This window comes from Saccopteryx leptura, chromosome 2 (assembly GCF_036850995.1).
Source record: "Saccopteryx leptura isolate mSacLep1 chromosome 2, mSacLep1_pri_phased_curated, whole genome shotgun sequence".
Taxonomy (NCBI): domain Eukaryota; kingdom Metazoa; phylum Chordata; class Mammalia; order Chiroptera; family Emballonuridae; genus Saccopteryx; species Saccopteryx leptura.
Genome location: NC_089504.1, coordinates 62,836,905 through 62,853,361, shown reverse-complemented (window position 1 = coordinate 62,853,361; position 16,457 = coordinate 62,836,905). Strand labels below are relative to the sequence as shown.

The 16,457-nt window shown below is 33.5% G+C and overlaps 1 protein-coding gene across 4 annotated transcripts in view; it reads left to right on the top strand.

The window, feature by feature from the left end:
• Positions 1 to 16,457, top strand: part of RFX3 (regulatory factor X3) — a 317,044-nt gene that overhangs the window by 206,107 nt on the left and 94,480 nt on the right. For all 4 annotated transcript variants that reach the window (XM_066368076.1, XM_066368075.1, XM_066368072.1 and 1 more), the window contains exon 4: positions 950 to 1,208. In XM_066368076.1, the coding sequence (XP_066224173.1) occupies positions 950 to 1,208 (259 nt within the window). The remainder of the gene's footprint in view (positions 1 to 949; positions 1,209 to 16,457) is intronic.

Here is a 16,457-nt window from a genome sequence, read left to right as displayed (position 1 = left end):
TGGGTTGAAAAGAGTGACAAAAAACTGGAAATTTTAACTTAATATTTGAATTTTTAATAAAAGTATCTCATACTTCTCTGTACTATTTTTTGCAACTTCTTGTGAGAATACTATTAAAATTAAAAATGAAAACAAAAGTTATGGTATAATAAACTGAAAATGAAAAATTGATCAATCAGACAAGCTTAATCAGAACTGAAAAAGGAGGAAAAGGGCAGAATAGAATAGTCAACAACGCTGTATTACAGATAGGTAAAAAAGATAAGGACTGACAGAAGCCTTATATCTTGGTATTTAGATTTGGTCACAAGTGACCTTATTAAACACAATGAAAGGCTAAGGGCAGAAGCTTTACTGTCATTGTTGGGAAGTGCAAAGTGTGGGCATGAAGAGCTGACGTAGTCATCCATCAAGGAGAATCTTTGAGAGTAGAGGGAGAGAGAGATATAGATAGAGATTTAGGGTGGAAGGTGAGTAACCTGCTCAAGATCCCTGTTGTGACAAGAAAGACATCCATTTAAGCTTCCTTAGTCATGGAAGTTTATTGAAAGTAACCCAGGAATGTGAAGTAACTTGGGAAGCTGACTTATCAGTCCCCAGTCATGCCAGATCCCAACTTTTCTAAAATTGGGATTTACAAGAAATTTTATAAGGAATTGAAATCACTCAGCAAACCTTTTTAGAGGGAAAAGACCTGAATTTATTTCTATTCTGGAAGTAGACACTAGCTCTAAAGTACACAGCAGTGTTGTGGTACTTAAAAGAAAGTGCCTTTAAGTTGAAAAGTAAACACAACTACTGGAAATGAAGGTCCATACAAAATAAAAAACTTGCCATGTTCTAAAGGCTAAGATAACTGATATATTTAAAACATAAATGCACACTAGAAAAAATTAAAGAAGATGAAATAAATACGCTAGTAAATTTCTTTTTTCTTCTTCTTCTAAAGCCGCACAACAACTTATCCTTACACAGAAACACAGATGTACAGCCAAAACACTGGAGGGAATTACTTTGATACTCAAGGGAGTTCTGCACAGGTGACTACCGTGGTCTCATCTCACAGTATGGTGGGCACTGGTGGGATTCAGATGGGCGTTACGGGAGGACAACTCATCAGCAGCTCTGGAGGAACCTATCTGATTGGCAATTCAATGGAGAATTCTGGTCACTCAGTGACACACACCACTCGGGCCTCCCCAGCGACAGTAAGTATTTGAGTTTTTATTTGTTTAATTTAGCTTCTTGGTAGCCACTGTTGTACATTTTTCAATATATAGAGAAAAAACAACACAGATGGCTGGGGAAAGACAGTGTTGAGTTTTAGTATTATTGTATTATCCAGAATGTAGTATGTGTAGTATTGTGCAGAATGTTCCTGACACGCACCCCACAGCTATGGGACTTTAGAAACTTTTATTAATAGTAGGAGCTAAGAGTACTGATTCTCACTCATTAATACTAATTATAATAGGCCTTCTTTAATGATAGTAAAATACTTTAAATTTCTATTGAAACAACTTCTATATTATGTTAATTCACACTGACTTTTTATGAGATAAAAACCAAGAAGTAATATACAGAGTAAAATATAATTCAGTTTGGAAATTTTACATCTTTTGCCAGTAATATTTACGCTAGCTCATGGCCAGAGAAATTACTTAATGCATTTCTCAAACCTTAGACATTTAAATTTGGCCATATTCACATGCACCTATAATGCTATTTACTTAGTGTATTTTTAGTTGATTCACTTTTAAAATAGAAAACAATGTGGGGTTTTTTCTAATGTATATTGAAATTCATTCTTTAAAAGTAGATTTTAAATGTTTACCCATGTGCATTATGCAAAGTCATTTTGCATTCTACCAGAGAGATGCTTTGGGAAGCAATGATCTAGGTAATTTCAATGAAAAGTATCTGTATTGGCTCTGATAATTGCTATGAGCAAACAGTATCTTAGGAACACACATATTTCAATGTTCAAGTTTTAAAAATGAAATAAATATATCTATTTTGACACCAAGTATTTTAATGTATTGAAATGATGTCACCGAGATAGTCATAGAAAGCTGTGTAGAATTTTGTATCATCAAACTGTGTAACCTGAACTTTCTGTTTTCACCTCAACCAAGCATAGAAAAGATTATAATCATTTAGAACTATCTAGCTAAAGTACCAATGAAATTTATTTCCTAGATGTTCTATGTAAAAGGAGTCTGGGGATTTGAAGTAGGCACAAGCACCTCCTTTTTTATTGTCTTACCATATACTTTGTTCTTTTAATGAAGTAAAGGCAGAAACAAATTTTCTAGAGAATAATAATAAGAGAACTTTGCATTTTTCATTTTATGAATTTTCATGATACAACATGTAGTTGGTAAGTACTTTGTATATACTCTTCTGTTTGTAACAATTACATGTGTTTACACTTTCATCCTTTAGCACCTTTACCCTAATCCATTCTTTGAAGCCCTTTACTTTCAGTTCACTATTTCTTACTAACATCAGGAACAGTTCACTAGCAGTTCTCAGTGGAGAGTCCCTTTTTTGTAACCTTTTCTTTGTGTTTTTGAAGCATTTCTTATGTGTATTTGACCTTTGCTTTTCATAATGATAGATAGAACATGTGTAAACTTTTTATTCACAGTATACTTATGTAGATTAGAAACTAAATCATAGCCTCACTGGACCTCAGTTCCTCTATTAATAAAATAGGTGGTTAGTTTGATTGGTTTCCTAATGTCCTCCCAGATTCAAAAGCATAATATTTACAAAGGAATTGTAAAATTTTCTAGATGAAAAAATAGCTGTATCTTTACCATAAAATAAGAAGCAGTAGAATAGATGTCACTACTTTATAGTGCTCCTGAGAAGGGCCCCCCAGAAAGCCGTTTGCAGTAGGAAGGGAAGTACTGGCCACTTCTCAAGACCTTAGGAAAACTGAAAAAGGGGAAGAGTTTTTTTTCCTTTGTTTCATCCACCCTCTTCTTGTGATAGCATACCATCTCTCCAGCTCCATCCTTCTCCTACTTGATTTCTCCAGGCATTTCTGTACCTTCACACTGGTTTCTGGCTACCTGTTAAATGTCCTTATCAACTGGATATATGTTTACTAGATTTATTAGTGCTGTCACTGAGTTGATTATTCCAGGTCATGTAAGTACAGGTGCAAACATTAACAGGGTAAATTTTATAGTTTGGGTTTTTTTCTACATACACTCCTTATGTCATCCATTACACAAATTTGATGTGTGAGTTTTACTATATTAATTGGCAAATTTAACTGTTAAAATAACTGAATTATAACAACTGGGAGTAGTGGGAAACTACTAAAATTCATTAATATTTAAGGTTTTGTTGTTAAGGATGGTTTTTGTTTTTATTATTTTTATAAGAAAATTTCCTCTTTAGTAAAGGAGTATATAAAGGTTAAATAAAAAGATAACTTTTGCCTGAAACAATCATAGGTGCCCTCATCAAAGTACATGTGATAGGTTTACATTATAGAAATATACATCTGTTAGTGTTACTTGGTGTTACTTTGTATTTATTACCAAAATTTATATTAAACTTAGATTTTCCTCTCCATTGTGCTGGAGATGTTCATCTGCTTTATTCACAGTGAGGTGGTGATTCCGTTTACAATCTCACATCTGTTACTATAGTACCATGAAACCTATTAAGATATCCTATCATCCTCCTCTTACCAAATGTTAGAATATGTATAGCTTTTTGGTAGTTCAGACTGCTAAAATTCGAGATTTTTTGGTAATTGCCATGTTATTAAAGGGAATTTGCTTATTTTTATGTATTTTCATTCACTATAGAGCCACACAAAGAATTTATGAGCACAATCTCCCTCCTCCTCCTTCCCCCTCTCCTTCCCCCTCTCCCTCCCTCCCTCCCTCCCTCCTTCCTTCCCTCCCTCCTTCCTTCCTTCCTTCCTTCCTTCCTTCCTTCCTTCCTTCCTTCCTTCCTTCCTTCCTTCCTTCCTTCCTTCCTTCCTTCCTTCCTTCCTTCCTCCCTTCTTCCCTTTCTTTCTGAGAGAGAGAGGCAGGGAAAGAGAGAGACAGGAACATCAAGCTACTCCTGTATGTGCCTTGACCAGGGAATCAAGCCAGCAACCTCCATTTTCCAGGACAATGCTCCAACCAACCAAACTGTCCAGCTAGGGCTTAATTTTTATTGATTTTTAGAGAGACAGAAAAAGGCGAGGAGGAAGGGAAGTCTTTGTTGTTCCACTCAGTCATTCTCCTGTGTGTCCTGACCAGGGATTGAACTCACAACCTTGTTTTGGAACAACACTCTTAACTGAGTGAGCTAACAAGTCAGGGCCTTTTTCTTTATTTTTTAAAAAAATTGTATTGAACCTATTTTGATGACACTTGTTAATAAAATTATATAGGTTTCAAATGTGCAATTCCATAATATATCATCTGTATATTGTATTGTGTGTTTGCCACCCAAAGGCAAGTCTTTCATCACCCTTTACCCTTTTTATTTTATTCCCCTTTACTGTCTTCTACCTCCCTCACTCCCCCTTTCTTTCTAGTAATCACCATACTGCTTGCTCTCTGTGTCTATAAGCACAGTCTATAACAATTTGCTGGTCAAGACTCAAGCTGTTTCTTTCCAAATGTCAAGCCAGATAGTGCCATATAAATTCACTTCTTCTAGCTGTTTAATAGCTTGTCACCTATAGCCTTCCTGGTGCAAATGACTGTGTAAGAGAAGCCTATACTGTGGACAATTCCTGACTGGAATCGGACTGTTACTTAAGAGCCTATAATAAGTGAAATGTCAGTTAATTCAGTTGATATAGAACTAGTTCAATTTGAGTACTTGAAAATAACACAAATGTAACATCATTATTCAGTTCCCGGTTAGCAAGGTTTTCTTCTCTAGTTCTCCAAATAATTTCCTTGACTTTTCTCTTATAATCTCTGTGTCTACTGAAATATTTTCATTTGAATTTCATAACAATAATTTTCTGCCATAAAGGAAAGTTTACTCCAGTGTGTAAACCAATTTCTCAAGATATGCCAATGAAATAAGATAATTATTTGAAATTGAAGCCACTGCTAAGAAAGATATATGATTAGCACTTGAATATTTTCTTACTTAGTCTAATATTCAATATAAAACTATCTTTTTCATACTAGAAGGATCTCCATATCATTTATGGAGAATTTTTATTTGAGCATATGATTTAATTTAGTTTCATAACTTTAAATGAAAACGCTATTTTACATAAACATGGTTTAGGATTTCGTTTTTGCTATGTATTGTAAAAATTGTCAGTTTTCAAAGTACCTAGAAAGGTCAGAATTTTAAAAATTTTAAACGATTAAATTTTATTTGATGACTATGTTATCCTCTTCTACCTCTCCCTCCCCCTTCTTTCTGGAAATCCCCATACTATTGTGAATGAACCATACCAGTGTTCATTTATTTGATCATTTATTTGGAGTCCATGTGTGTACAAATTATATGTATGTATATGTTTTTACATATGTAAATATATACACACATTTAAAAGGCATTCCCTGCTGATAATATTAAGTAAGAATTTTCAAAAATAGTAACCTCTTTGTTGAAATATCTCTGGATATGGGTTCAGCTAGGTCACTACTTGAATAAATATTTTACAATTCATTAAATTAATTCTAGGCATCTAATTATTGTTACTTTTTTAAGAGCATGCATATATCAAGGTAGAAGAGTTGGCTAAAGTCATAATTCTGAATTCATTATACTTTGATCTTTTAACTACATCACCAAGTTTTCTTGTGTTTTTATTCATTTGAAACTCTAATTTCTTCTTCTTGGTTATTTTTGTGTATAAACATGTCAGTTACAGAATTTTGAAATTTTCTAACCTGAACACAATTTGCGTTTGAGTATCAAAATTTTGTGATTATAGTAGGTGACATTTTGTGTTCATCACGACACAGTTTATCTTATACCACTCTATAAAGTAATTAAGAATTTGCTTAAGAAGTTTTATTTTTTTCACTACTCCATAAAATAACATTTGTATTCTTATAATTAGATGCTTATTTCTGGAGTTTTTTTTTCTTCTTGTTAGCTATTAATCACTGTTGAGACTGTGATATGAAAGGTACTTTTTACATCTTTCTATATATACATTTAATAATTATATATTTTAAGTGACTTTTACTAAAATTAGATCTCACCAAGGGGCACAGGAAAATGTGTTGAAACTAAAATTGTTCATATTTCTCCCTCTTTTGATTAATGTAAAATGTTATAATTTCTTTCAGTTACTTAGGGGGAAAATTGAATGTCCATCCGCTCCTATACAAGTAAAAGTTTAGCTTCACTTGTACAATTTATAGAAAGTTAAGAATTTCTTTAAGACTCATAGATGCTTTATTTCTTTATCCTTGGGTTTATGTATTTATAGATTTGCTACCAGGAATGGTTCTTTTCGAAGAAGATGAATAAATACATAAAGCGCCAAAAAAGGATTTTGCCGTCTTATTTTTTTTTTTGGAGTGGTGCCAATGGCCATTTGTTTTGTTTTAATTTTCTAAATTTATTTATTTATATGAATTAGTTATACAATCTTAAATTGCATAATTCAAAAGATATAAAGACATACATAATGCAGTCTCTTTCTCACCCCTGTTCTTCAGTTCTTTTCCTTAAAGGCAACCACTGTTATCCAGTTCTTTTGAGAATATCGTTCTAGGGATATTCTGTGAACATACAAGCAGAATGTCTCTCTCTCCCTCTCTTATTACAATTTTTAAATCCAGAGGATGATAAAAATACTGCATCTTCACTTGGCAGTATATCTCAGAGATTTTTTTCATATCAGTACTTGAAGGGCTTCCTTATATTTATGGGAAATGACTATATTAGAAGGCGCTGAGCTGCCCATCTATCTTACCAAAGGGGGGAAAAAAGTTAAAATAATCTTGGATTATTGATTATGGTTATGTAGAAATAGAAAAGCAACATAGTCCCACAAGGTGAAAATTTCTGTTTAGTTATCATATATAAAGATATGCTTAGAGGAATTTTGTAATTTAGAAAAGTACTTAACTTATGCATAAATCAGTTATATATATTTTATATATATATATATATTACAATGTGATTTCTACTTTAAATAATTTCCTGTCTTTCAGTGAGCCTCAATAATAAAAAATATACTTCTCCACTTATTTTGGCAGAAGCATGTATGTGTTTTATGATCTTAGCATTTTCTGTTTTCCTGCGTCTCCTCTTCCCTGAGCCAAAGTGAGCCCTCCAATGGAATTCCTCAGAGAGAGTACCATGAATCTTCTGCTTCCTGCACTAAATCCTAAATTGACTGAAGGTTCTGAGAACTCATTTTTAAAGCACTTGATAAAATGGGGCTTTGAGTGATTTGTAGTCTCAATCACTTTATCTATATGCCATTCAGCTGTCAGTCAGTTCCACACTGCTCTGGCCTGGAAGCTGATAAAGATCTAGAGGCAGTAAATTTTTTTTAATGGCACTTACATTGTTTTTAACATTTTTTATTTAGAAAATTAAATTTAACAGGGTGACATTGATCCATAAGAGTACATACATTTCAAGGCAGTAATTTTATGGTTAAAGCTGCAAGACATTCCAATCCTGGAAATCTTGATAAACTAGAAGGTTAAGGCAAACAGAATGATAGGGGCCTCAGCCTCTCCTGAGTATAGCTGATGGATTCCCCTGAATTTGTAAAGCAAAATATAATGAATTATTTTAATGTTTAGCTATTTTGTATTGAAACAACTTTTCAGAACACGGGTGTGTTGTAACAAGCCAGAAATGGCTAGATTCTATTCCATGTGAAATCTAGATTAATAAAGTTTAATGGTGTTTATAAATTCTATTTGTAAATATGGAAATAAGCTATGTTCCAGGTCACCTCTGGTAAAATTTTTGCTTGATCTTTGTATTTACAAGTCAAATTTCAAATTAATTTACTAGTTTAAAATTACTATAAATTTTAAAGGAAAAGAATCACTGATGTTTCACTCATGGAAAACAGGTAATCCAGATAAAACATGAGACATATTGGTGGCAAATTAAAATACACTATAGCCTTTACAATACATGAGTCAGTATTATACTCATAAGATTTAAACAATCCCTCCTCCACTGACCCATGTCTTTTAATGTAATGAGGGAAAATACAACACAATGGCTGTCTCCAAGTATCAATTCTCAAATGAAAGGGAATTTCTCTATGTCTTCATGTTTATCAGATCATACCCAAAAGCATGTGATTTGATTACCACTTTCTCAGCATACATAACTGCAATTGTGTTTACTGGTCACAGAATTATCTCGGTTCTTTTAAAATCTAGCAGTTGTGTTTGATTGTAACTATTGTTGTCTATAATTTTATGGGCTAGGAGTTTTGTGATTTAACTTTAGATTGTTAGAAATAATTTTACACATTTATTTTAAATTTACTTACTTTAAGGTTTAGTAACTTTCCCATCTGCCTTGTAAGAAAGAAACTGTATTTTCAAAATTATAAGAAAGATGTATTTAAACAAGAGAAGGAAATAAAATATAAAATAGGAGGTAAAAAGGTCAGAATTTACAGATGATATAATTGTATACCTGATAAAAATGGAGAATCAAATGGAAAACTATAATAAATAATATTGAGAGCTTAATAAGCTGACTAAGATTAATATACAAAGAAATCAATTGCTTCTCCAGATATAAGCAACAGTAGTTAGAAATATAATGGGGCCCTGGCTGGTTGCTCAATAGATAGAGCATCAGCCTGGCTTATGGACGTACCAGATTCTATTCCCAATCAGGGCACACAGGAGAAGCGACCTTTGCTTCTCTGCCCCCTTTTTCCCCTCTTTTTCTCCCTTAGCCAGTGGCTCAATTGGCTCAAGCACTGGCCTTGGGCACTGAGGATGGCTTGGTTGATTTGAGCATGTCAGCCTCAGGTACTAAAAGTAGCTCAGTACTCGAGCATCTGCCCCAGGTGGGGTTTTCAGGTGGATCCCAGTTGGGGTGCATGCACCCCTGTCTCCCATCCTCTCACTTAGAAAAGGAAAAGAAAGGGAAGGGAAAGAAAGGAAAGTAAAGAAAAGAAAAGAAAAGAGAAAAAGGAAATACATATAATGGAAGACCTCATTTATTAAAAAAACTCAGAATATACCAGCCAATAAACAATATATGTTTAAGATTCAGCTGCTGAATAGAACTTTTTAAAGTTCCTAAGGGACACAAAAAGCTTTTGTACTTGAAAGGGAAGTTTTAGTGTCAAATACTTTGAATATCCCCAAATTAATTTAAATTATTTCAATATAACCCCAACGAAGATAGCAATAGATTTTTTCCCTAAAGGCTTATAACTAAACATGAAAGAATAGTGAATAAAATTTTGTAAAAATAAAAATAATGGAGGGTGGGGAAGGTTAGAAACAGCCCTACCAGTTATTCAAATATAAAATAATAGTTAAAACAGAATTGTCTAGGCACAGTAATAGACCAGTATAAACCAATAGTGAACTAAAAGGCCATACATAAGCTAAATTCATATAGGAATATAGTGTATGATAAAAGTGGGATAGCCTGTCAGTGGACAAATAATGGATCACCAGCAAATATGTTTGGGATAATAGGACAACTATTTAGAAAATAAAATTAAATTAGTTTTATAAATTATACCTTATATAAAAATTAATTTTACTTGGATGGAAAAATGTATTTTATTATTCTCTGATAGTGGAGAAGCATGTTGTAAAATCCAGAAGCTGCAAAGAATATATTGATAAGATCAACTACATAGGTAAAAACATTTCCATAAACAAAACAAAACTACAGTAAACAAAGGCAACAGTGAAATGACGGCCTGGCATAAAGCTTGAGACATTATATTCAAAGGACTAATTTGTTTAATATATTTCAAAAATCCATCAGAAAAGAAAAAAGACAAAAATGGGTAAATTATATGAACAGGCAGTCCATTGAAATGAAAATGAAAAATTAACTACAGAGAGCTGCCATTTTTTATCTCTCACACAGGCATAACTGAGAAAGTAAGACTTGGCAAGGGTGTAAAGAAACAGGCATTCTTATTTATTGTTGATTTGAATCAAATTGATACAGGACTGAAGAGCAATATGGAAATTTGAAAGTCCACATATCCCTTGACCCAGAGAGATTGTACTTCTGGGAATTTAGACTACTGTTGACACTCCTCCATATATGAAATGGCACATAAACAACTATGTTCATTGTAGAGTTATTTGTAATTTAAAAAAATTTTAGAAAAAGCCAAATTTTGGACAAATCCATCATCAGGGAACCAGTTAAATATATTTGTGGTGCATTTGTCCATTCAGTAGAATTTTATACAACTTAAAAAGAGTAAGGCAATGTATGTGTATGTAGGTATAGATATAGAAAGATCTCCAAACATGAAAAAATAAGGGGTTTTGTGTGTGTGTGTGTGTGTGTGTGTTTTTAAATAGAAACATGCATTTGTATATGCTTATATAAGCACAAAAATCACTAGAAGACTGCATGAAGAAAAAAGGGTGTGAGGCACTTAATTATTTATTCAAAGAAGTGATTATTTTCAAAATCTCAAGCAAGTTATAAATGATTACAAAGTCCATCTATTTGGTCTTGTTTTCCAAATGCATGTAGCTGAAACAACTTCTATTTTTTTAATGTTCCCAATATAAGACTCTCTATGACCTATAACAATTCCAATTAAACTAAACCTTGTTTCTAGGTTTCAGAAAAAGTCCTCCCTTTATTAGACTGTTGAAAGCTTAGAGAATAAAAGCTGGCATTAAATTTAGTAAAGATTTTTAGAGCTGTTCTTCTTATTCAGTATTTTGGAGTGAAGTGAGTGTTTTGTATTTGCATCCGTGTACTTAGAGTCTGGATTATTTTCTTTAGTAATTTACTCCTTCAAACATTTACTGAGCAATCACTATTGACCAGGCACAGTGCTTCTAAGAATATAAAGGTTTACAATATGGGTAATGGAGCTATTTTCAGCACCAAAATTTCGCTAATCCTTCAAGGCAAAAATGGAAATTCACAAGTAACTCCCAAATTTCTTTTAAGTGGGAAGTTTCATCCTCTCACGTTATTTTTAAATAAAAAATATTAATATGTTGTAAATTGATTAATTTTAGATTCACTCAAAATTTGCTTATAGTCTTATTTTGTTGCTAAAACAAATTGGAAAATTGCCTAAAGTTTGGGTAGGATTGGGTAGCAAGAGAATTAAAGAAAAGTGAAAATCCAAATAATGTATAGACTTCAAAATCACCCTTTAAATAAAATTAACAAGCACCATTGTAGGAGTGCCCATTACCTCCTTACTTATTTTCCTTGAAGTAGTAATTGCAGTCTGGCAAAGAAAAACATTTTTATCATATTTTGGTGCAACAGTCCTCACATTTGAGTAAGCATACTCTGGAGCACTGGTTAAACACATCCCTGGACCCTAACCGAGGGGCTTATTTTGATTCACTGTGGGGAAGAGCCCAAGATTTGCATTTCTTACAAGCACCCAGGTAATTCTTCTAATGCTGATCCAGGACCACACTTTTTTAACATTCTGTTTTAGTGATTATAGAGACTTAAGTACAGAGTGAAAATGTTCTGAGTACACAGAATAATCTGTAAAAGGCAGATTTGAATGTGTAAACTTGGCCTTGAATCCCATCACTTAATCCTAACCCAGCAGATTCCTGAAAGGTAATTCTAGTCCTAAATGCTTATGCAGTTGATGATCAGAATATAGTTTTTTTGTCACCCACTGATAACGCCAATCTGTAGGGTCCTGGTGAGGGTGAGGGATTTGGGCTTTACAGAATGAACAGAGGAAGCCGAAACCAACAGTCTTGCTTTCAGGACACTAACTTAAACCATATTTATTAGAATACATTTTATTTGTGCTAGTGTCTCATACAAATGTTTTTTCCAAATAAATATCCTAGGATAGTTTCAGGTGGCACAAAATTGCCAAAACTTCTGATTTAAAGCATAATAATATTTTTTTTCTCTAGATGTCATAAAATTATCAGTGAATAAAGAAGATTTCGTATAGCTAAACTTTTGCAAGACCTGAAATTCCAAATGCTTAGTAAGGTTAAGATTTTTGTCTATAATTTCTGGTTCATGATAAAATGAAAAGCAAAGTTTGCTAGGTGTGTTTCCTGGGCATTTACAAATATTTTTTAAGAGTTAAAAAAACAACCTGGCCAGACGATGACACAGTGGATGGAGCATCGGACTGGGATGTGGAGGACCCAGGTTCAAGACCTCGAGGTCGCTAGCTTGAGTATGGGCTCATCTGTTTTGGGCAAAGCTCACCAGCTTGGACCCAGGGTCACTGGCTTGAGCAGAGGGTTACTTGGTCTGCTGAGGGCCCATAGTCGGGGCACATATGAGAGGGCAATCAATGGACAGCTGGGGTGTCGCAGCGAGAAACTGATGGTTGGTGCTTCTCATCTCTCTCTGTTCCTGTCTGTCTGTCCCTGTCTCTCTCTCTCTCTCTCTCTGACTCTCTCTCTCTGACTCTCTCTCTCTGTCTCTGTAGAAAAAAAAAAGAGTTAAAGAAACAGTCTACCTGGCATGTCACAGTTAAGCTTCTTTTCAACATTGCCGTGGAGAAATGTATTTATATGTTGATTTCTATTATTTGAATATACAAATTAATGAACAGTATCATATTTTGAGCATTAGCTTCAGTGAGGTATTTCTATCTGCATTATCTCTTGTGTCCAAAGAGATTCTTAGAAGAAAGTTTCCAATGCCTAGAAGGAAACTAATTTAACTCCTTAATGTAGAGCATTCAAAGTTTAGAGACCACACCTACAATGAGAAATACTGTTACTTTGCAACCCAGTGCTCATATATGTACATTCATACATACATTCATGAGTACACACACACACACACACATATATATATACACACTTGTATATGACTATGTATATACATGTATACATTCATATACAGTAGACTGAAACCAAAGTTTCACAAAACAATACTTAATCCATACTCTGTGCAAGTTCATCTATTAATTTCTGTTCTATTTGACGTGTTTAATTTTTAAAACATGCTTGTCAGGACCTACATAACTGATTTCCTAACTCACTAATGGGTTGTACCATACATTCTGTAAACAAGTGCGTTGGGCAAATTGAAAAGGAATGTAGATTCTCCTCTGTTGTTGTTGTTTTACATTTATAGCAAGTGCCCAGATGATTCTAACAACTTTCTAGGACCACGCTTTGAAGAACCCTGTGTTAGAGTGATTACGTATGTAGACTACATACAAAGTGAAATTGTTCTTTCCTTTGATGTTCCTGTTTGAAGTGCTTCCTGTAGAAAGTCCCCCCACATACACATAGACATACACCAGGACGCTGTCATTTATAACAGGAGGAAGGGCAGTGTCCACACACTCATGTCAGTAGTCACAGATACCCTTTCTGAACAAAAGCCACCAAGTAGAGTTTTTGTCTTACTTGATCTCAAACACAAACTAAATGTAAAGTCTTAGAGTTTAGAGGGGAAATTACCCAAAATAAAATTTTTAATCTTGATTGTATTTTCTTCATTGGGTTTCTGTAAAGCATTTTCTGCTCTTCCACTGGGAAACAAAAATTATGTTTCTCTAAGAAGTAGTAACTGGTGAGGTTAACAGAATAAAGTATATAACAAGAAAATACATTATACATTAAGGATAACTATTTTTATGATGATTAAGATTTAACTATCCATTCAAAAGTTTTTGTTGCTTTATAACTTGATCACCTTGAAATCATTTGCAAGTTATGCTTATACTTGCTTATTAGAAAGTAAATCTTGCCTGACCTGTGGTGGCACAGTGGATAAAGTGTCAACCTGGAACTCTGAGGTTGCTGGTTTGAAACCCTGGGCTTGCCTGGCCAAGGTACATATGGGAGATGATAGTACCTGCTCTTCCCTCTTCTCCCTTTCTCTCTCCTCTCTAAAATGAATAAATAAAATCTTAAAAAAAAGAATTTTATTTATTTAAAAAAGAAAAGTGAATATTGTTTGTTAACAGTACATTATTTAGCAAGTTTTAATTTTACAAGCCACTCCTTAGATCTTTTTATTAAAACAATTGGAGATACTTCCACTTGATTTATGTTCATATTATATGCATTTGTATAAAATAAAAATGATGTTGAATTTAGAGAAATAAATCTTAGATTCCAATCTCATAGTTAATACCTATGTGATCTTAAGAAAGTCCCTCAATCCCAGAGAGCCTCAATTTTCTAAACTATGAAAAGGAGATAATATTCCTGTCCTTTTTTTTTTTTTACAAAGTTGCTCTGAAGATCAAATGATAATTAAAGGCTTTATTAATCATAAGGCATATAGTATCACTTCTATTTTTAAATTACTTTAACAGTCCTAGAAAGGAAATTATTTTTACGTGAGACTAATTTTAATTATAATGGTAAATGAATACATCAATCTTGACCTTTTGTCTTTAAAAAAGATTAAAAAGCCATTTTGGAATCAAGGGAATATGGCTTGACCTATAAAGATAGTGAATAAGATAATATAATTTTTTTATCTTCTGTCTTATTAACATGTAATGGAATCACGGGTCGATATTTACATTAAGAGAAAGTCCTAATTGTCCACATGAATGATATTCTATTTGGGTCATTGCATAGATGTAATATAAAGGATTGTCGTTTATCTTCAAGGAAGGGCCTAGTTTTCTAAGAATCATGTGCACATAGTGGGATGAATATCAGTTTTTTACCTGCCCTTTCACATAGTTTCTAAGTATCACCCACTTCAAATATCTTTAGTGTTCTGTAAGCCTGTCTCCCCAGCACCGTGTATGCTACCATCAGATAATCGTGGAAAGGATGTGTACACTTTTGGCAACTCAGTCATAGAATGATTATTTAGTAAGTGATACAACTGGATGCTATGCCTTAGTTCAGATAATTGATTTAAAAATAAAAAATCTAAGCTATAATCATTGTTTAAAGTTTTAGTATTTTAAGTAGAAAATGGAAAATGCTTACTTACCATGCCAAATTTTAATTGTAGAAAACAACAACCATGAATCCTTTAGTCACAAAATTATTTGGTTCTGCTATTAAATAGAAAAAGGCAAAAAGATTTTTTTTTCAAAATAAAATGAAAAGAATGTAAGGAAAAGATTAGGTAGATAGACAGATAGATAGATAGAATGAAGCATCATTCAAGAAGACAGAAAACACCGAGGCCTCAAATTAGTTTTTCGGGTTGTCACAGGTCCTCCTGCTAATCTGATTATGATAGTTTATAGTAGAGTTGAAATTTCAATAACACAATGATCAGTATTCTTAGAATAAAGATCATGCAGCAGGGAAATGAGCAGGGAAACATTTTAAAATCTATTCATGTCAATGTATTTGATATGTGTATTTGAAAGGTTCTAATCATGCAGTGATGGGATAAAAATTGTTGTGTTCATTTCAAGTAAAAATAAGGCACTGCCAAGCATTCTGTCTCAGGTTTCCCACCTTCATATCTGTAATTCAAAAATATGTTTACATTTATTCCTGCTCATTCTCACTGCTACCTTATTACCTTAGATTCCAAGGTATGTTTCCCTGTCTCTAGATTCTCTCCCTTCCTACATTATACCCCTGCTTGATATCTAAAATGCTATCACATATCAGATAAATTCCCATTCTAAAAGCTTTTAAACAGTGTTTCATTCCTTTTCTTTAATTGAAGATCCCAGCCAGAAATTGCAGTTTGTCTAACTTGATTTACCTATCCCTGAAGGAACTTTATCCTTCAACCAGTCTTACTCTTCTTTGAATGTACATTCTGCCATTTTATCTCTGTTTTCATTCTGTTTGCTCTGCCTAAAATGTTCACTCACCTATCCCCACTGGAATGCCAGGCATTATTTGTACATCCTCTGTTAAAGAACCACCATCCCCATGCTCTCTCTAAACCTAGCAGCAAGAAGTAATTCTTCTAATTCTTCTCTCCTTCCCTCCCTCTGTATTCTAGTAACATTTAATTATGTAATGCATTCTGGTTTCCTTTAATCATTTAGAGCAAGAGAGAAAGAGAGAGAAATTCCATGTATATGAATAGATCTACTCTGTCTCTTACCAATTAGTCAGACCATGAAGTATTGTGATCTTCTGGTTGACAGGGCTATGTTTTGAATATCTTTGCAAACATTTCTGTCTGTCTGTTTGTCTTTCTCCCTCCCTTTATTTTTCCATTTGTCCACCTCTTCATCTCTCTCTCCACCTCTACATCTCTCTCTCTACCTCGTAGTCTCTCTCTTCAACTCTCCGTCTCTCTTTCCACATACACACTCACTCACATAGAGCTAACACTGCACCTTGTTGTACACAATGGGCTTTTATTTTTATTAAAATGGAATGAAATCTCATGAA